General features: G+C 34.4%; 4 protein-coding genes and 1 pseudogene across 5 annotated transcripts; 2 read left to right on the top strand and 3 right to left on the bottom strand.

The window, feature by feature from the left end:
* Nucleotides 1–972: 972 nt before the first annotated feature.
* LOC120081963 (uncharacterized) lies at nt 973–4211 on the bottom strand. Its single transcript, XM_039037150.2, has 3 exons — nt 3902–4211; nt 3632–3769; nt 973–1528 (listed from the first exon to the last, which is right to left on the bottom strand). The coding sequence occupies exons 1-3, from the start codon at nt 4028–4030 to the stop codon at nt 1349–1351; spliced, it is 447 nt and encodes a 148-aa protein (XP_038893078.1). The 5' UTR covers nt 4031–4211; the 3' UTR covers nt 973–1348.
* Nucleotides 4211–5581, top strand: LOC120081960 (Calcineurin-like metallo-phosphoesterase superfamily protein). Its single transcript, XM_039037147.2, has one exon. The coding sequence runs from the start codon at nt 4213–4215 to the stop codon at nt 5452–5454; it is 1242 nt and encodes a 413-aa protein (XP_038893075.1). The 5' UTR covers nt 4211–4212; the 3' UTR covers nt 5455–5581.
* On the bottom strand, nt 4234–9047 carry LOC120081961 (putative serine/threonine-protein kinase PBL16; annotated as a pseudogene). Its single transcript, XR_016530533.1, has 5 exons — nt 7757–9047; nt 7546–7690; nt 7341–7471; nt 7123–7243; nt 4234–7017 (listed from the first exon to the last, which is right to left on the bottom strand). The product of XR_016530533.1 is annotated as a putative serine/threonine-protein kinase PBL16 (transcript).
* Nucleotides 9048–9123: 76 nt separating this feature from the next.
* ACOS5 (acyl-CoA synthetase 5) lies at nt 9124–14861 on the top strand. The gene is made up of 6 exons (XM_039037146.2): nt 9124–9793; nt 9878–10459; nt 10661–10859; nt 11148–11293; nt 11475–11542; nt 11637–14861. The coding sequence occupies exons 1-6, from the start codon at nt 9371–9373 to the stop codon at nt 11869–11871; spliced, it is 1653 nt and encodes a 550-aa protein (XP_038893074.1). The 5' UTR covers nt 9124–9370; the 3' UTR covers nt 11872–14861.
* On the bottom strand, nt 14509–18781 carry LOC120081962 (Ran BP2/NZF zinc finger-like superfamily protein). The gene is made up of 10 exons (XM_039037149.2): nt 18589–18781; nt 18127–18172; nt 17735–17850; nt 16780–17053; nt 16385–16455; nt 15736–15787; nt 15535–15644; nt 15374–15398; nt 15116–15267; nt 14509–14862 (listed from the first exon to the last, which is right to left on the bottom strand). The coding sequence occupies exons 1-10, from the start codon at nt 18595–18597 to the stop codon at nt 14860–14862; spliced, it is 858 nt and encodes a 285-aa protein (XP_038893077.1). The 5' UTR covers nt 18598–18781; the 3' UTR covers nt 14509–14859.
* Nucleotides 18782–21184: the final 2403 nt, after the last annotated feature.

Below are 21184 nucleotides of genomic sequence, written 5' to 3'. Positions count from 1 at the left end.
TAATGTTAGTAGTACTTTTTTCCACCGTTTTTTTTAAATAGAAACAAAAAATTTTATTGATAAAATGAAAAGAGGCTAATAATCAAAATATAATGTTACTTAATAAGCCAAAAGAATAATAGGATAAAGTAGCTAAAAGAATAATAGGATAAGGGGAGACGAGATCAATGGGCACACCAAAGGAAAAAAAATCATTGTTATCGTAGTACTTTTTTCTATTATATATATATATTATTTCTTTTTAATCTTCAAGTGTATTTGATTTTTTAGTTTAAAAAACATATCCTTTTATTTCTCGAAGTTTCTAAAATCAAGTGCATTTAGAAAAAATGTAAAAAATAGCAAAAAAAAAAAAAAAAAAAAAAAAAAACTGATATTTTAATTTAAAAAACAAGTCCAAAAAAGAAATTGAAATATTTGATAACCACTCGCGATAGCTTTTTGAAATGTATTTTAATTCATTTTTATCAAAATTATTTAAATAAAAAATAAGTTTTTTAAAAAAACACTTTTTTTATATCAATCCAGACCAATTTTCCTTATTTTTCCATTTCTAAAAATCTCCTTAAAAATCCTTTAGTCCTAAACTTTTAAGAATAGACTTAAATGGTCCAACTAATTTATTAAAAAAAATTAAAATAATTATAAAGAAATTTTTATAAATAGAAAAATACCAAAAATATTTATAATTTATAACAAAAAGTTCAAAAAATACATAACCTTTTATTATAAAATTTAAATATTTTTAAATATTTTTTATATTTAAAAATATCCCATAATTATATGATATTTAAAACTAAAAAATAATTTTAGAGAGGAAATAATTTTTAAACCTAGAGGATTAGGTTCATCTTGAAAACTTCAAAATCAAATGCACTTATTTTTCTTTAAAATTTGTAGACTAAAAAAGAATTTTTTTTTTCTATATTTTATATTATAGATGTAGTCTATTATTTATTTTAAAGCAAACGATGAATATAAGTTTGATACTCTTACTAATACTATAAATTTGTTCCATTACATTACAACCATGATATTTGGAGTCACTCATAATTTTTTATAAAAAAACAGAAGCAGACATCTAAACAAGTGTATTATATCTCAAAGTCATTCTCTTATCCTATGATATCAGGAAATGGGTCAGAATATTATGCAACTCAAGTGTCAGGGATGAACTTCAACAAGAACCCATATTCCCTGTTAAATACATAATAGTCAAAGAATTAAAATGACAAATAAATAAACGCAAAATTGGAAAATGACTAGTAGCAAAAAAAAAGCAATGATTTTTATACTCCACTGCCTCTTGAAAGGAGCAAAATGAAGCCCAGATCTCTATTTCACTTGATTAATTGCTGATATTGAAGGAAGCTTTTAATTTATTAGCCAAATGTGGCAGCGTATTCAAGCTTTCTTGTATTGATGCATCCACACACGACTCCAAATCATAGACACTCCCAGTTTTCTGCTGAAGCCTGGCTGCTTCGAACTTGTCTTGGCACACCATTAGTGATCTGTTCAATCTTTCCTGCATTCACATAATAACACCATCATGAGAATGAACCCCTTCAAATGTTCTAATTAGTCTTTGGTGATCAGAGAGTTCCTCCTCCATTCGTCATTCAAAAAAGAAGATCAATTTTAGTTAGTGATGTTTAGTCCTCGTGACATTCCATGTTTTTCTATGGGTAACATCTTAATTAAAAAGAGGATGGGGTATACGAGGATGCCTTACAGGGATGGGGTATTGTTAGGAACCAAGGTAAAATGAGATGTTTTTGTCCCACATTGGTTAGAATGAGATGATCAATGTGATACTTAATGGCTTGGCTCTCCCACCCCAATAACTTTTGGAGTGTGGTTCTCCAAGGTGCTAAAGTACTCAACAGAATTTTCGTGTGCTTGACTTTTTGTATGCCCTTGTATTCTTTTTAATCGAAATCGGTTGTTTCTATTATTAAAAAAATGCTTTAAAAAGTGTTTGGTTAAATTACAAAATTGATTTGGAGAATGTTAAAATTTAGTCTCTATGGTTTATAATTAGAATTTAGTCCCTACAATTTAATAAAATTCTAAAAAATAATCCCTATTGCAAAGATTATTTATAAAGGTTTTATAAACCATATGGACTACTTGTAAAATTTTATCAATTCTCACATGTTGTAAATTCATTATTCGATGTGAATTCAAGCTTTAGATCATGACTGTGTAATGCTGGATAGCTCATCTCTGAAAATCATTATATGTGTCGGTGATGAGGTAATGTTGTGGATGAGCTTTTCCATGGAAGCCTTGAAAGATAATCATGGCCTAGGTCATCCTCTTAAGGCCAAAACTATATATCTTCAGAGTAATGTGGCAGCAAATCCAATTTCAAAACCAAGTCAAAGCTAGTTTGAGTTAGAATTGAAGAATTTAGAGCATATGTTTATGTCATTTAGGAGTGTTTTGTCCATCGACTTTATATATTGGGATAAATAACTCAATTCCACCAACTTCAATAGTGTTCAATGTTGAACTTTGTACATTTATCAAGAAACTTTATCTTTCTCCCTTCTCTTTTTCTAATGTCTCCTAACTAGTGTGTTAAAAAACCCGATAACCCAAAAAAACAATCAATCCAACCTAACTCGTGCAGTTTGAGTTGGGTCATCAACTCATTTGAGTTGAGTTGGGTTCAAATAAAATAAAAATTTTATGGGTTGGATTGATTCATGGGTCATCTAAAGTAACACAAACCACTCCGAACCTATCACATTAGCTTTAAAATGTATATTTTTTAACTTATTAATACAAGTATATATACATATACTTATTTTAGTTTTATTTAATCTCATTATTTTTTGGACAATTTATTCTCCAACAAATCCTAAAAATAGTTTTTTTAGAACTTTGGAAAGAAATTTTTCATTAAATAAATTGAAATTGAGTTTTATTTTTAATTCAATATATGAAAATAATTGAATCAAACTTTTACGTATTAAAATTTTGGGTTGGATTGAGTTTATTTTTTTAATAAAGGTTATATGGGTTGAAGAAATTTACAACTTGAACTGGTTGGGTCTAAAAAGTCCTTCAACTCAATCCACGAACACCTTTACTCCTAACTTCGGACTAAATTGCACCCAAACACATACTTCTTAACTCCAACATATTAATTTCAAACTTTAGAACTCAACTCAATGCCCCAAACACATAAACATAGGTTAAAAAACACTTATTGTAAACTTTCATAAAAGTAACAATTTAATCTTTGAACTTTAACAAGTAACGATTTAGACTCTATACTATACAACTTGTAATGATTTAGTAAAAATGTTAATATGATTTAATGAAATTTATTCCTTGTATCGAGGATAAAGTTATCCAAAATCAAATTTGATAGTCCTTGTACTATCAAATTTATAACAATTTAGTAACTATACTTTACTATTTGATTTAGTTCCTATTATGAAAAATCTCATTATAATTAAGTGTCAATTTTTATACCAACAAATGATTAAGTTCGTTCCAAAGAATTAAACTATTATTTTCACAAGAGTTCGGTTCTTTTAACCATAAGATACGAAGTTAAATGGCTCGAGAAATCAAAACAGAGGTGGACGAAAAGGAGATGGATAATAACACGTACTTGAAACTTAGCCATTTCATTCTCAACATGTTGCTGAGCTTTAACAACTGGAACACTACAATTCTCAACGCAGTTACTAATCTCTTCCTGCCTTCTTCTTCTGTCGAAACACTCATATGCACATTTGAAATACGCTTGCTGCACTCAAGAATCATGAAAAACAATTTTAAAAAAAAAAAAAAAAAATCAAGCAAAAGGAAACAAGAAACAATTGAAAATGAAGATCATAAAGAGAAGGAAAAAGAAGTTCGAATGGAAAGAAAGGAAAACCTGAAGGGAAAAATTGACATGGTCTTGAATAGGACCCAGATGGGATTGCGCAGCCATGTTCACTTCGTTAAGCTTTTGCCTCATTCTCTCAGAAACTACTTGCTCTTCCATTGCTGCTATGTGATTCATCTTCTTCCTTCCAAATTCCCCAAACACAGAGAAGAATCCGCTGAAATCGCAGGGTGGAGCAAAGGGTTTAGGGTTTTTGCTTTGAATTCTCGTTTAACATGCCGGTTTTTATACTTTGGGCCCGGCCCATTTGAGCCCAGCCCATATATTTTCGATATCTCTTTCGCGCTAAATAGACAACGATGAATGAACGATCCCCTTCCGAGAAGCAACCAATCCCAATGGAGTATTTTGAAGACCCAATTTGTACAGACGTTCCCAATCTTGTTTCCTCTTTCGTTGACTCCTTTGTCGACTTCTCCGTCAGTGGCGGTCTCTTCTTGCCGCCGGCGAGCCCTGTTCCCGCTCCACAAGACGCACCGGCGAACCCATCGTCCTCGCAGCTGCATACCTGGTTACCTTCTCCGGACCGTCTAATTGCTGTTGGAGACCTCCATGGTGATCTTTCGAAGTCGAAGGAAGCGCTGAGACTTGCTGGATTGATCGATGGATCTGGAAGATGGATTGGAGGGTCCGCCACCGTGGTCCAGATCGGTGATGTGCTTGACCGCGGCGGCGATGAGCTTAAGATTTTGTATTTCCTCGAGAAGCTTAAGCGAGAAGCAGCCAAGGATGGCGGAATGATCATCACCATGAATGGAAACCACGAAATCATGAACGTCGAAGGTGATTTTAGGTACGTGACCAAGGAAGGGTTGGAAGAATTTAGGGCTTGGGGAGACTGGTTCTCCGTTGGCAACAAGATGAAGGCTCATTGCGTTGGTTTAGAAACGCCCAAAGATCCATTTGAAGGAATTCCTACGGCTTTTCGTGGTGTTAAGGAAGAGTTTCATCCTGGATTTCGTGCTAGAATCGCCGCTCTCCACCCTAACGGTCCGATTTCAGGTCGATTCCTGTCGCAGAACACGACCGTACTCGTCGTCGGAGAGTCAGTGTTTGTTCACGGTGGCCTTTTGCCGGGACACGTGTCATATGGGTTGCAACGGATTAACGAGGAGGTGAGAGATTGGATTAAAGGGTTGTCAGGCAAATTCGCACCGGACTATTGTCGTCGTAGCAACGCCATTGTTTGGTTGAGGAAATTTTCCGATGAATCGGCGACGAATTGCGATTGTTCTTTGCTAAAGCATGTTCTGGATACGATTCCGGGAGCAAAGAGGATGATAATGGGTCACACAATTCAGATGGCCGGAATTAATGGCGTCTGTAATAATCAAGCAATTCGAATTGATGTTGGCATGTCGAAGGGCTGCGCTGATGGCTTTCCTGAAGTTTTGGAGTTCATTGGGAACTCTCCGCCGCGTATATTGACATCAAATCCTTATATGAAGCAGTCTATGAACTCTCTAAATGTTGATACCAAGGATGGGCTCGGGCTGTTGCTTCATGAACATGGACAAAAACAAGTGGAGGTTAAGGCTTAGCATTGGCAAGAATTGATTCTGGGTATGTTAGATTATTTGGTGGGCTCTATTGTCTTCACATAGTTATTAATCACTCATTGGTACATATGATTCAATTGAAATAAAATATGTTGTTATAAGCTTCTAATGTGGCCTTTGTGTTGGATTATTGGCTCCCCATTTTGTATTATAACTTTGTCTTGATCTGATGTATGTTCTTTTTTGAAAATTCTTGAAAACGAGTAGTCCTGGTTAGAAGAAGAGTAGAAATATTCTATTTTGGTGTTCTTTAGACCATATAGTTTTGTCCGCATAAACGAAGATTAGAACTTAGAAGGTTAGCTACAATAGGATTTTAATATAATTTATCACGATTGTCTTTGCCTTGAAGAATGTTCAGAAAAATTATTCGAGTCAAATTTTCTCTTTCAATATGCTTTCAAAATAGCCCCATATACAACTCCTTTTCCATCTTAACTAGAAAACGAAGGAAATGAATCAAGGATTTGAACTTGTATAAGAGTCATGAAATGTTGCTTCAAGTTCTAGAGCTATCATTGCAGTTCATAACTCTCTGGAAATTGGTGTGAGATCTTCTGCACAAATGTGTACCATAAAACCATCAATAATCTTGAGCTCCATTGATAGACTCAGCAAATCTAACATAGAAGCTTTATAGATACCCTCTGCTTTGGCTTCTGTAGTTATGCCTCATCTGTATGTTTCAATGAATATATATTGTCGTTTTTTTATTCAACAACTGTGAGTTGGGACCGAACCATCAGCCTTTGAGATGGTAATTGGTCCATTATCAATTAAATTATGCTTGAATATCGATAAGAGGTATTTGACATTTTGGCGAAAAGGTGGGAAGGGATGTGCAGCTGATGAAAATGAAACAAATCCTTACAGCGAAGAATGGTTATTTTCACTCGGGTTGGTTGATGGTCTAGCTAGTGTGGAAAGCTCTGTCTTTAGCTCAAGATTGAAGACAAACTGCAACTGATTTTCTATTTCTCGCCCTTAAGCTATATTGAAACAGGTACAACTATAATATTGGTCATGAATCATGAGGGATCTGTATTTGCAACTCTCATGATTCATAACAGAAAGCTGAGAACTAGAGAATGCTAACTGCTATTTAACTACATAACTATCTGTGGAACCTGACTAGTTAAGATGATGATTTCACATCCCCATGGCACTGTTAGGGAGTTTTCTTTCCTTTTTTTCTGGGTCTGACATCAGAAAGACGTTGAGTAACTTGCAGACCTTCGAGATGCTGGAGTATTTGCTTTATGCTCGGACGATTTCTTGGAAAGAATTCTATACTGTGCATTGCCAGCTCAGTGAGTTTGATCCCCTCTTCTGCGCTGTAACCCCAGTCTTTCTGCAAGGTTTCATGGACAAGTGAGACATTTGGTCTGTATTCATTCTTTGCCCAAATGCTCACTGAGCTGTTTACAACCTTGTGATGATTTTGTTTTTCTAGATTCTGAGGTTCAACATCTCTTTTGGCTATAAGTCCCAGCAGAATTTCCCCCAAGGAATATACATCAGAGCTCATTTCCCCTTCACTCCCACCTGCAATGCCTCAAGGAATAAAACTTCAAACCTCAAGGACCAAAATGAAGTTTTGAGCCTATGTAACGAGCCCATTGACTCTTGTATTCACACCAAACTCCATACCTCCTATAGATGGATGAAAATAGCCAGAAGGAATTTGTACAAACTTGTAAAGTTTATCGTGGTCAAGGTTCGTCCTGTTGTTGTTAATCAGCTTGAATCCGCATAGCTTCGGCTTGCATTTCTGTTGAAATAAACAGATTAGCAATCTTGAAGATTCATGAGATAGCAGTAGCTTTGAACTCTTCATAGTTCAAAGATAACATGGAAACTATTCTGACCCAATCAAGCAGTATATTTGATGCTCTAAAATGGAAGGCAAGACTTTGCTTTTCTTGACTGTGAATGAAGTCCAACAGCCGAGCAAGTTCGAGAATTACATCAACTCTCTGGAGCCAATTAAGAAGATCGTCTACAAATAGAATATTAATATCTCAGATTACATCAAAGACATTGGTTCTATGGCAATCAAAGAGTAAAAATTACCTCTTGCCATAAGATTTTGCAAGGAACCCAATGGATTGAGATCATAAACAAAACCCTTGACTCCATCTTCACAGCAATAACCAATCAGTTTTGCCAAACTGGGATGGTTTTTTAGAGATTGATGTGTTGACAACGTTACTTCTTCCTGAAAAGACAGAATTTGAAGTTTTGAAAATGGAGGTAATTATAAACTTAAAATTTGACTACTCACTTGAACCAAGCATTGGTTGGCTGTTGGTTTGTCGAATTCTGGCTTTTGATCCCATATTTTTACTGTCACGTTTCGAGTTTCTGTTGTAGTTGCAGCGGACCACGGTGGTCGGAGCTGCCCTCTGTAAAATCTGCTGGATTGAGTTATTCCGATCAGATTGTTGCCGTTGAAATTGTTGGTAATTGATTTCAAGTCCTCTGATGTAAAGACTAAGACATTCCCATTTTCAGAATCCGCCGCACGGTGGAGGTTGAAGAAACTCAGCATCTCCGCCATGGAAAATACGTTGCGAAAACAGAGCAAAATATGGGAGTTGCAGAACCGTTGACTCTCGAGGATAAATAAACCACCGTTCTTTGCTTCTGCCTGGATGATCTGTGCATTATTAATAAATATTTAAAGAAAGATGGGTTGTTTCATTTTCACCGGTAATTTCCTTAGCAAGTGGACTTTTTCAGGTTAAAGCCATACGAAGAAGGTATAGCAGAAGAACGAAGCTTTGACCAGCTTCGCCGCAATTTGTGACGAAGATGGGTTCATTCGGTGGAAATTTAAATTTAAATTCAATTTTCTTTTTCTAGAAAGAGAGTCAATTTCTAACGATTTTCCTTTTACGTTAAATTATACTACCCATTTTGACATGATGTTAAAATATTACGTCAAGCTTCCATGAATGAACAATCACAGGTTAGGGAAAGAAAAGGAAAGAAAGGAATTGGGAAGTATACGTGGAAGTTTCCCAGGAAAACAAGAGTTACTCCATTGTGCAATGCTTGATTCAGAAAAGGTATATGAATAAACCAATATCACATTCGAATGAGATAGATTCTGAAGATGTGGAAGTATGATTAAAAGAGGCTTCAAAAAATTGAAGCTACTACTACCTATACCATAAAAATGCACATTCCTTTTTTGTAGCTCAATTATAGATACTTCAAAATCAAGTGTGTTTAACTTGAAGCATGTGAGTAATATTCACTCCATACTTTTGGTTTGATATGTGCTCGGTCTAAAGATGTCAAGCCTATGATCGAAGAGTTCCTCCACAATTTGCCATTTGGGGAGAAAGACCATTTTCTTTGGCTTGCTAGTATGTTCAAGTCTGGGTTTTGTGAAGTGCATGGAATAGTAGGGTGTTTAGGGGATTGAGGGGATCCTTGGGAATTATGGTCCTCGTCTGTTTTTCATGTTTTCCGTGAGCTTCAATTTCAAGGTTTTTTTTTTTTTTTTTTTTTTTTTTTTTTTTTTTTTTGTAATTACTCAATTAGAGTTGTTCTCATTAAAAAAATGACATGGTGCTGCTTCTAAATATAATCAATAAAATAGATTTTAAAAAAATGTTATATTTAATGGAATTCCTGTCCAATGAAATTTTATTTGGTTCAATTAATTTTAGAGCAAGCTAGCTTCTGTTTAGAAAGAGAGCTAATAAGCCTGCCTGAATGAATGGCATGAATCAACAACATCCCACCAAAAAAAGGCTCATGCCAATCTCACCCTTAAGAACTCTACAAATTTCTCATTCACAAAGCATGATACAACCTTTCAAAACTCTTCATTCAAGAAGAGGGAAGTCGACCCTTATCGACACCTGCAGAAAACTACAACTCCGCCATGGCTACTTGCAATCGAGATTTGGTAGAAGACGAGGAACACATTTTCCGCAGCCAACTTCCTGAGGTCCAAGTGCCTGATGATATCACACTGCCAGAGTTTGTACTTCAGAATGCCGAATCATATGCTGAAAATGTAGCATTTGTGGAAGCTGTGAGCGGAAAGGCATACACTTACCGCGAAGTCGTGAGGGACACAAATAGATTTTCCAAGGCCTTGTGGTCTCTGAGGTTGAAGAAAGGGCAGGTGGTTATTGTTGTTCTACCCAATGTTGCAGAATATGCCATTGTTGCTTTAGGGATAATGGCTGCTGGAGGTGTGTTTTCTGGTGTAAATCCAGCAGCTCACATATCAGAAATCAAAAAGCAGGTGGAGGTAGCAGAAGCCAAACTCGTCATCACAAACAGCGCAAACTTTGAAAAGGTAAGATAGAAACTGTTGTTGATATTGATCGTATTTCTTTCAAATTCAACTTGTCTCACTTACTATCTATGTTGTTGAGAACAGGTGAAGGAATTAAAGCTACCTGTTATCTTGTTGGGGGAGGAACTAATTGAAGGTTCCATGAATTGGCACAAACTGCTTGAAGCTGCAGACCGTGCAGGCAACAATTGTGTTAAAGAAGATATTAAACAGAATGATTTATGTGCTCTTCCTTTCTCATCAGGAACCACAGGGGTTTCCAAAGGTGTTATGTTAACTCACCGAAATCTCATAGCTAATTTGTGTTCGACTCTCTCGGGTGTCCCGCAAGAAATGGAGGGCAAGGTCACCACGTTAGGTCTCATTCCATTCTTCCATATTTATGGGATCACTGGAATATGCTGTGCCACACTTAGAAACAAGGGAAAAGTTGTGGTGATGGGAAGATTTGATCTCCGGACCTTCATTAATGCCCTCATAACACAGGAAGTCACATTTGCTCCAATTGTTCCTCCTATCATCCTGGCTTTGGTTAAGAATCCTATTGTCGAAGAATTCGATCTTAGCGGTCTCAAACTTCAGGCTATCATGACTGCAGCTGCTCCGCTCGCACCTGAACTCCAATCTGCCTTCGAGAGAAAGTTCCCGGGCGTGGATGTTCAAGAGGTAATTTAGTTATATAGATTTTGACAGCGCTCATCTTTTGTTGATTCCTTCAATTTTTTAGCTATGACTTGTCTTCAAACTTCCTGTTTTCGGCATATCAGAAGTGAACCGAGCTCCACCGTCGCATTGCAGAGTTAATCCATGGGGTCCTGACTCCTGACTTGTAAAATAGGCTAACTAATTGTTGTTGATCACGGACAGGCATATGGACTAACTGAGCACAGCTGCATCACTCTCAACTATGGAAGTATAGGCAAAGAGAATCTCGCTGCAAAGAAAAACACAGTTGGCCGCATTCTCCCTAATCTAGAAGTCAAATTCATCGACCCGGACAGTGGAAGGTCTCTGCCGAAGAACACCCCAGGTGAAATCTGTGTAAGAAGCCAGTGTGTGATGCAAGGTACAGAACATTTGATGCAGAAAATCTGCCTCAGGATCTCAAATTAATGGCACGTTTGAGAGTGATTCTAAGATTATTAATATTACTTAAAAAATACTTTTAATCATGCCAAATCAATTTAATAGCATGAGAATTACATTTAAAAAGATAAATTTAAACATTGAACTGATATTGAATCATTAAAAGTTTATTTCGGAGTGATTCTAAATACGATAAAAATGATTTTAACAGTTTCAAGATCACTCTCAAACATACACTAAATGTGAGTTGAAACTTCCCTTGTTTCAGGTTACTACAAAAATGAAGAGGAGACTTCAAGGACTATCGATAACAAAGGCTGGATGCACACTGGGGATATTGGATACATTGATGACGATGGTGACGTGTTTATTGTGGATCGTATCAAGGAATTGATCAAGTACAAAGGCTTTCAAGTAAAGACATAACGTAACATAACCTATTTCAAGTTGATCCATTGGTTGATAAAAGGGAAGCTGAAGATGTGAAAAATGGAAGTTTGCAGATCAAACTTTCTTTTTTTTTTTTTTTTTTTTTTTTGGTGTTTTTTGCATGTGACATTAAATAAGGTGATGGATGTCATTGATTTCTCTGCAGGTTGCTCCAGCTGAGTTAGAGGCGATCCTCCTCACTCATCCCTCCATTGAAGATGCAGCTGTGGTGCCGTAAGATTCCTCGTCTCACATTCATTTCACTTCATGTTGTTCAATTTAAAGATAAATTAGGTAAAAACAATGTTATGCTGCGTCTGTATTTCAGACTGCCAGACGAAGAAGCAGGTGAGATTCCAGCAGCAAGCGTCGTGATGGCTCCGAATTCGAAAGAAACTGAAGAGGAAATAATTAAACATGTTGCCTCAAATGTCGCCAATTACAAGAAAGTCAGGCTAGTTCATTTTGTGGATGCTATCCCGAAGTCGCCTTCTGGGAAAGTTATGAGAAGGTTGGTCAAAGAGAAGATGATCGAAAAGATTCGAGCTGAATCTGCCTCTTAGATCTGTCTGATTAAGCACAGTATTAGCCTGAGAGATCTTTGAGTAAACTCCTGTCATATCAATATTTTGATTGTATCTCCTATTGGCAATGGCTAGTGAAACTCCACATGGTTCTCTAGTTAGCCTCGAAACTTATCTTGTTGCAAATGGGCACAAGATTTCCAAGTTGATCTTCAATAATAGGGATAATAACGAGAGGCTTTGATAAACAAAAGGCCTACTTTCGAAAAGATGCAAATGGGCACAATGATTTTATTTCAACTTCTATTTTTGTAAATGTGTGTTTGTAGTCAATATCATCTAGTTTGTTTTCTTTTTCCCAAATATAGTTTTAAGATTGTCCATTGATTTTTAAAACTATAAGTACGCCTTTGATTTAACCTGAACTGATATTTAAAAGAGATTTGATTTCAAATACTTACATCACACATGAACAAATAGCTTCTTTTTTTTTTTTCATAGTATTTATGGAAACATTAAAAACATATGTGATTATAAGTTACAGATTAAAGATAATTTATCCTTTTTTTACTTGTAACTTATTAAACACAAAATTAAAAGTTGAGATCAAATAGATAAGCAATTTTTTTTATTAAAAAAAAAACATTTGGGAGTTATCTTCAATATTCTAGCTCGATGTAGATTTTGCATCAAGCATATTGTAACACTTTTAGGAATAATAATTAAATGTATAATATTTCTAAAGAATTGAAAATATAGCAAAATCTATTAGGCTGCATAGATAGACTCCTACCAATGACATACTCTAAGAGTTTGGTAGTGAAAAATGAAAAAAGAGTTGAGGGTACAATTTAATGAAAAATTTTAGTTAATAAAATTTAAACAGAACACCAAACTAATAACATAACACAAGCAAGGAAAAAGCGGACTACGTTTGTCAAATTAAAGAAGGCCTCGACTACGGATGTTGCTGACCTGTCCAGCTTCGAAAAGAGCCACCGATGGCCCCCACCCATAACTCAAGGATTGTTTCCTAAACTCCAAAAGAGCGTCCAACGTTGAAATTGGAACTTGGAGCGGAGGAGACTTCGTGTTTCACTAATGAAGGCGGCCTTTCTCCTTTTTCACATACAGTAATAATGCATAAACTTTGACTTGTAAAATAAATTTGATCTAATCTAAACCGTCCATCGTCAACATATAAAAAGATTATTTATTCTTTATTTTGCCTTTTAAAAATCATTTTTCTCCAAAGTAGGGAGACTTTGTTCAACGATTTAATAAAATAGTTGGAAAATAATGTGATCTTACTATCTGTACACTAATCTTAAATTTGCTTTCAAAAAATTATTTTAGATAACAAAATGTTCGAAATATGTACACGGCTTCACAAAATCAAAATGTATGAAAGACTTTAAATGATGTAATATTTTTAAATTGTCAACAAAATGACAAATACCAAAATAAAACCTTGTACATATTTAAACCCAAAAGCAAAAGTAGGTTATACCTTTAAAGTTAATGGAATGAATATTATGTAGTTTAAATAAGAAAGACAACAAAGCTACACCAAAAAGTACAAAAATAAAAATAAAATAATTGAAACAAGATTGAAGCGACAAAAGAGAATTGAAATCCTTCCGAAAACATAATAAGTAAAACAATAAGATATAAATTACCAGGACACCTACTTCATCTAATGTTACCCGTATGTAATCTCATAATACCCATTCAATGCGTTTCTGAAGCTTACCTTCATCTACATTGCATCCTCAGGGCTTTATTTTAGGAACTATTTATTTCTAAAAAAATTGTCTAAAAAATAATGCTACCAAAATTTCAAACCTTAATTCTTTTTCCAAAAAATAAAAAATTCAGACCACATTTGTTCTGAAATTAATGGTTATGAAAAAATAAATAAAAGATAATTGTTTTAAATGACAAAACTGCTAAAAATATTTTCAAATGTAACAAAATGTCAATCTATTAGTGAAACATTGATAGACATCTATTGACATCAATCACTGACATACAGTTACATTTTGTTATATTTGTAAATAAATTTGATCATTTTTCTATATTTGAAAACAGCCCTAAAATAGAATGGTAATTTTAGCCCACTTACAGAAAATGGTAAGTACATGTCTATCTTGCTTTCGATTGCCACGAGACCACAAACACCACTTTTTTTCTGGCTGATTTAAATACTTCATCAAACTCATAGGAAACTACCAAGTGTAAAAGATAAACTTACTCCAAATAGTTGGGTAATGAAATATTCCTGTAATGACTACAGGAACATCTCATGACAGTGAGTGAACATGGCCACATGGGAATGACAAATAATAAATGAGATATAAGAATAATGATGACGAAAACGGCCCTTGGCGAGCCAAAAACAGATAGCAATCTACCTAAAAATTCAATCTAGTAAATATAACCTAAGTCATTGCCTGAATTTCAAACTCCATTTGGGAAGCAACCATTACTTTTGACGACCATGCACCATGCTAACATAATTTATTGACCATAATGAATGATGACGTGACCCCACCAAATAAGGGTAATAAGTAAAGAAAGTAAATCCTATCTAATCCAATGCATCCTCTGAACTTTGGGACCCTGTCCTAGAAAAATATCAGTTCAGCACACCCAACAGCACAAAGACAATGAAGATTTCAAAACCGAAAACCCAAAAGGGTAGAGTCTAGTCTACTCGCAACATATTTTAGTGCACAAATTAACAGGCCCACTAGACTAAAAAAGTGGATTCCAAATGTAAATGTCCCTAATAACAGAAACCAACCATTAAATCTTTTGCCAGATCATATGATATAGTGAATTAAATGAGTGAAAAGACCATCACTAAAATTGAGTTAATACAACTTGACACGGATCAAGAGAGGTAGACTGACTTGACAACTGCTGCAACATGAGAGGACGACAAGACTGACTTTCAGACACCCATATTGAGCAACGCTGGAAGATAAATCTGGACCTTCTCAACCCTCAAACATGTTCTAGAACTCACTGGAACAGTACACAATGACAAATTAATGCATGAATGGGAAAACAAAATTAAGAAAAAAAAATTGGGTATACACAACGAAAGTACTAGCACTACCACCGAAAATATACTGAAAGGGTTCCCCTTTTCATGTGGTTCATAAATTATCTTGTTAATTAAATTGAATGGAATCCACTTCATAATGCATACATATCTGAACAAAAGCACAAGCAATTGCAAACAACACACAGAGATACAGAAACTCAAACAACAGACCTGATCATTTTCTTCCTGTGCTGGTGATGGGGATTTCTCTGAATCCGCTGGCTTGTCTGCTCCACAATTTTGTCTATTGCACTTGGTTCGGAATGGATAATTTATGTTGTTACATTTCTCACACTTCCAGCTACCCTCTGGCGTCTTTTGTTCTGGAAGGCATCAACAAGTACATTAGAAATCAACAAATCATGAAAGTTTCAAGAAATTCGGGAAGGAAATGGCTTCTGATGGAACAGGCCAATATGTTCAACTTACTAGAACTTTTGTCATTTTTGATACCCTGCATTTCAGAGATACATGAACAAAATAAAATGAAAAGGTTAGACTTGCAAATAAAGTTAAGTGAACTCAAATTTCATGAGTTATGCATAACAGAAATATGCCAAGCGTACTCCTAAGAAAATAGTTTGACAGACCTGTGACCCGGGCTTTGGTGTATTGCATTTCCTCATGTTACAAACAGTTCTAAAGGAGAAGTTGATATTTCCACATTTTGGGCATGCCCAATCATTGTCGCGAGTAGTGTCTGGGTGAGCATAAGTAATAAATTAGATGTTAGAAGTTTCCATCACCATTAGTCAAAGGTAGCAGACAACAAGCAAGTAAAGAATGACAACCTGCACCCTTCTTCTGAGATATATCATCTGGAAAAAAACCTGGCCTCGGACCCTGGAAAATATGATTGCTCATAAATTTTACATAAACGGTGAGATAGACAGGGCAGAAATTTGGAACTCAATCAAGAAACACCACTACATAAAAAATGCAATAGAAATGCCTTCAGATAGATTTATCAAAAACCTACTACATAGTTGACACCTGCGATAAAGAATTGCAGGGGTAAGTTTTTATCCACAAAAACGTTTTGTTAATCCCATTTGAACATCCATTCCAATAGGAAAGACATTTCCCTTCAATATTCAAGCATTGAAATTCTTTCTTTTAAAAAATCAATACAATTCTCTGTAGTTCGTTTGTTAGTGTATTATTAGAACATATTTTCAAAACTAACGTAAATATTGTAACGTGAAATGATGCGTTTCTTTTTTAAATTTCTTATCCTCAGAAAACCAAAAGATTTGATGTTCACTTTCTCAAGATTTGCGTAGAAACCTATCATCGTTAATCTGTCTATAGATATCAAATATCATCACTTGAGGGGAAGATTAGGGCTAAAAATACACCAAATTTGAAACTTCAAGGACAAAAACAAAATATATATATTTGATGAACCGCCAGGTAAAAAATTAGTATCAAAAGACCTACCATGGCGCCAGGGCCCATTGGCAAAGCCATGCCATAGCGATCCATTATGGGTGGCATACCATACACTGCACCTACGAAAACAGTAAGGAAACAAAATAAATAGATAAATAGAAGATCGATCAACACAGCACCCACTTCCCATAAAATGTTTGTGGAAAACAGATCAATGAAGTTCAAGTCATAATTTTGATAGACAGAACAATATGATGTAATAAATAAGAATCATGTATGATATCTAATGGGTACTTATTCTTTTGGATTAAAGACCATATTTGTAGGTTTGGGAGAATCTTTTTGTATGCCCTTGTATATTTTCATGTTTCTCAATAAAAAATCAGTTTCTTATTTTAAAAAAAATCACAGAGAAATGTAAGCACAAAAGAAATGAAACATACTGTTTCCCATCATAGATCCACTTGAATAAGGTGCAGGCCCAGATAAGTGCAAGGGCCTGTAGGGGCTGCCTGCAGAAAACCGGCTGCTGTAGTTGTAATGATATGCTGATCCCCCAGAAAATGGCACATCATAGGGAGGTATAGATGAACCGTTGAATATGGAAGAACCATATGGTGGTACACCAGGATACATTGAAGAGGGTGCACCTGAACCCATGTAAGGAGCAGAATAGGAGTAACCCTGCGGTGCTTGAATGGGCTTGGCAGCAGATTTCTGGAGAGAGAGAGAAAGCTCAAGTAAGATTATTTGTTTATCAAGAAAATATGGAGTTCAACCGTGTGTTTGGTGATGATGTGGAGGGTTAAAAACCAACTTTTCTTTTATGAAAGAAAAGCATAAGAGGTGTAGAGAGACTGGCCAAGGAATGTTACAAGTAACTAAAAAAAAGTGAACCAAAAATCATAACTACTAGAGTTCTTGGTGAGACTACCATAAGAACCTAAACCTAATCAGTTGTCAGTTGTGAGAAAATGCACATCTTATACCGTAATTACAAAAAAAATCTAAAATGCAAAACATAATTACCACCTAAGAATGAAAAAACACAAACAATCAAACTCCAGAATAAGCTACGAAAAATGAAAAGTATATGAGAGATGACAAGAACACTTGAAATAAAATGTTCCTTCTCCAAAGACGACTAAAATGAAAAAGTTGTGTGCACTTTTTAGTTACAGATTTAAATTTTTTTTTAAAAAAAAAAAAGAAAAGAAAAAAAGAAAAAAGCAACAACAACAACAACTCTTCTGCTGTGTATGCAGTTAGATATAAATATAAAACACTGCGCTACATACTAAAGTCTTATCTAGATTATTAACACCCAACATAATCAGGTTCTGCAAATCGATACAAGAAATAATTCAAGTCTCCTTAGGGGCATCAGTCATGTCTTACAGAATTATGATCAGCAGGACGTGGCTGAGTGCAATTGCGCATATTGCAAGTTGTTCTAAATGAAAAATTGACGTTTCCACAACTAGGACAAGTCCAATCATCTTCCCTTCGGCTACCTACAAACAAATAAACAAATAAACAAACCTACACAGAGACAGAGACAGATAGAGACTCGTAAGGAGAAAAAGAAGCGCCTAACTAAAGACAAACAACATCGAATACTGGAAGACTCAAATATCAATAGATTCGATTTCGTTATTGGTGCATTCACTCAAAAAAAGCTAATAATAATTGATAATAAATTTATAAATGTAACGTAGATGTGAAAGAATGTTTGATTAAATATGAAGGTATAACTGAATTACAAAGGAAACGGTGGCGCCTATACATACCATCAGTTCTAGCACGTTTGGCTGCAGAGGAATTCCTGCTATCAACCTGTAAAAGACACAGAAAATAAAAGAAGGAGAAGATTAAGAAATTATTTTTCATAACTAATGGATCCATTAATTCAAAACCCGTAGAACTCTAACTCAAAATTCTCCGGAAGTATCTAGCAATTTCAGCCTGAATGCGAAACATAGAAATCGTACGGGGAGATAGAGAGAGAACAAATACAAACAAAGATGCGCAAGTAGATCGAACTGAGTCTAAGTATCATCCAGACTAAGAATAACTGGCCAATATCATTCTAATTCAATACCTTGAGGAATAACAGGGTGCAATTATGCATCCATTCAACGACAACAAATAATTAACCAGGGATTTTTTAGGGTTTAAGGAAGCAAGACCTCGAATCTTACAGAAAACAAAGCAATAAACAATTAACAAAACAATTAAGTGAGGGAACGGACCTGAGACATGTTGCGACTTATGAGAAAGACGATGACGGAGAGATCTTGTTCTTGGACTCGGAATAGCTGCGTGGATCTTTTCTTCAGTTGGGAACGGCGATGCTCGTCGGGTAAAAGGGGGCACGAACGCCGTTTCGTAGCGTGAATGAGCGCGAGTGGGCTGCCCAAGTTCGCTCGTTTCTTTATACGGTGCACTATAAGTGGGCCTTTGCCCGGCCCTATAAAAGTTTTTAAAATCTCATTAAAATTCCTTTTATCACCCAAATCATCTCTTAAATTACTATTTTGTTCATGTTAGTTTGTTTTATACTTATGACAAATTCGTAAAGAGAGAAAAAAATATTTATTATAAATATTATGATAATAAATGTCCTCGAATTGTTGATTTTGAAAGATGGACAAAATCCATGAAAATTGAAGATTTTATAGAAATTCCTTATTTTATATTTTACTAATTTAATTTAATTAATTAATTTATATATTCTGTTTAATTTATTTTAATATTTATTTTATTATTATATCCTATTATATTTATTTTAATATTATATTTTATTGGTATTTGTTTTCCTCTTTTGCTCCTCAAATTCACAACAAGTTATTATCATGAATCGTTTTTCCTATTAAAGGTAAGACCAAAAGATATGTCAGCTTTTCTCTCTTTCTTATAATTAATAAATTAAATGTTGTTTTATATATTTGATATATATATTAAATTTCTAATATGAATATAATATTTTGTAATATTGTTACTATAAAAATATTATAAAATTAGAATTTGTAGCATTTGATATTAATGGTAATAATTATTTGTCATTAGTGCTTGATGCCAAAATACACCTGAATCCTATAAAAATTTGATCATCAAAAAACAATATTTTTTCCTAAAGCTCGTCGTAAATGGATACACTTGAGGCTCCAAAATTTTAAATCAATATGTTAGAGAAACATTTTTCTACACTTTGGATATGCTTCTACAATAGAAATATTGAGAGAAGTATTTTAAAAATACTCTACACACATCTGATGTCTTCTCGTGGCTAAATGAAATAAAAAGTTATTGATTAAAAAAATATGAATCGTAGCTGGATAAAAAATCATGAATCTCGACCAACTGAAACAACAACATTCCCTAAAGTGAATGTTTGAATTTTAATAATAATCGTGGTCAAGGTCGTGGTCGTGGTCGAGATCGTGATCGTGGTAGAGGAAGAAATAATTATTATTTTCGTGATGATCGTTCTAATCATTCAAATTTCAAAAGAACCACACAAAATGATGATAAGGAAAAACTCATCAGATAAGAGTTCAAAAAGTATTGAAAATAAATGCTTCCGATGCGGAATAACTGGGCATTGGTCACGTATCTGTCGTTGTCAAAACAAATAGTTGATCTCTATCAAGTCTCCCTAAAGAAAAAAGAAAGAAAATGTGGAAACAAATTTTGCATATCAGGATAATGAGATATTTTACCCATCCAATATAACAGATTTGGATGTGGCACATTTTTTCTCCTGAAGAGAAAATTGGCACAATTGGTGGCATAACAAGCGTTTATTTTGATTTTGAGAATATTTAGTATTAATGTTGTCCGTTTTTTTATTTTCATATTTTTTTCTTGGTTAATATTGAATTTTGTATATTCCAAGTGTTGTTTTTCTTATTGTAATTATTTTCTTTTAATGAAGAAACCTGGATCATTTTCATATGTTGGGTGACTCAAAAATGAGCAAAAATATCTATGTCTGGCAGATAGTACAACTACATACAATACTTACAAGTAGAAAATATTTTTCCAAACTGACAATGCTGGAAGCAAAAATCAATACAATATCAAGTTCTGCAAATCTAATTGAGAGGTTTGGAAAAGAAAATATTATTTTGCCTAGAGGAACAAAATTTACAATTGACAATGCATTATTCTCTAATCAATCAAAGAGAAATCTACTTAGTTTCAAAGATATAGTTGCAATGATTATCATATTGAGACTAATAGAAAGAATAATATGGAGTATCTTTATATCACATCTACTGTCTCATATGAAAAACATATACCGGAAGAATTGCATGCTTTATGTTCTGGATTATATTATACTCATATACAAGTAATTGAAACATATGCAACAATGAACCTGAAGTTCATGAATTCAAACATATTAACAAATTGACATGACAGATTAGGTCATCCAAGGTCTACAACGATGAGAAAAATTATTGAGAATTCAAATTGACATCCATTGAAGAATCAGAAAGATTCTTCAGTCTAATGAATTATCATATGATGCTTGCTTTCAAAGCAAATTAATCATTAGACCATCACTAGTGAAAGTGGGGACCGAATCACCTGCGTTTTTAGACGAATTCATAGTGATATATGTGGACTTATTAACCCACTAAGTGGACTATTTATATATTTTATGGAATTAATAGACACATCAGCAGATGGTCACATGTGTGCTTATTATCAAGTCAAAATCTTACATATGCATGATTACTTGCTCAAATAATTAAGTTAAAAGCACAATTTTCTAATTATACAATTAAGATCATTCGTCTTGATAATGCTGGTGAATTTACATCCCAAGCTTTTGATACTTAT

This window comes from Benincasa hispida, chromosome 7 (genome assembly GCF_027475165.1).
Source record: "Benincasa hispida cultivar pf3 chromosome 7, pf3_genome.v1.1, whole genome shotgun sequence".
Taxonomy (NCBI): Eukaryota; Viridiplantae; Streptophyta; class Magnoliopsida; order Cucurbitales; family Cucurbitaceae; genus Benincasa; species Benincasa hispida.
This window is presented reverse-complemented; position numbering and strand designations above follow the sequence as displayed.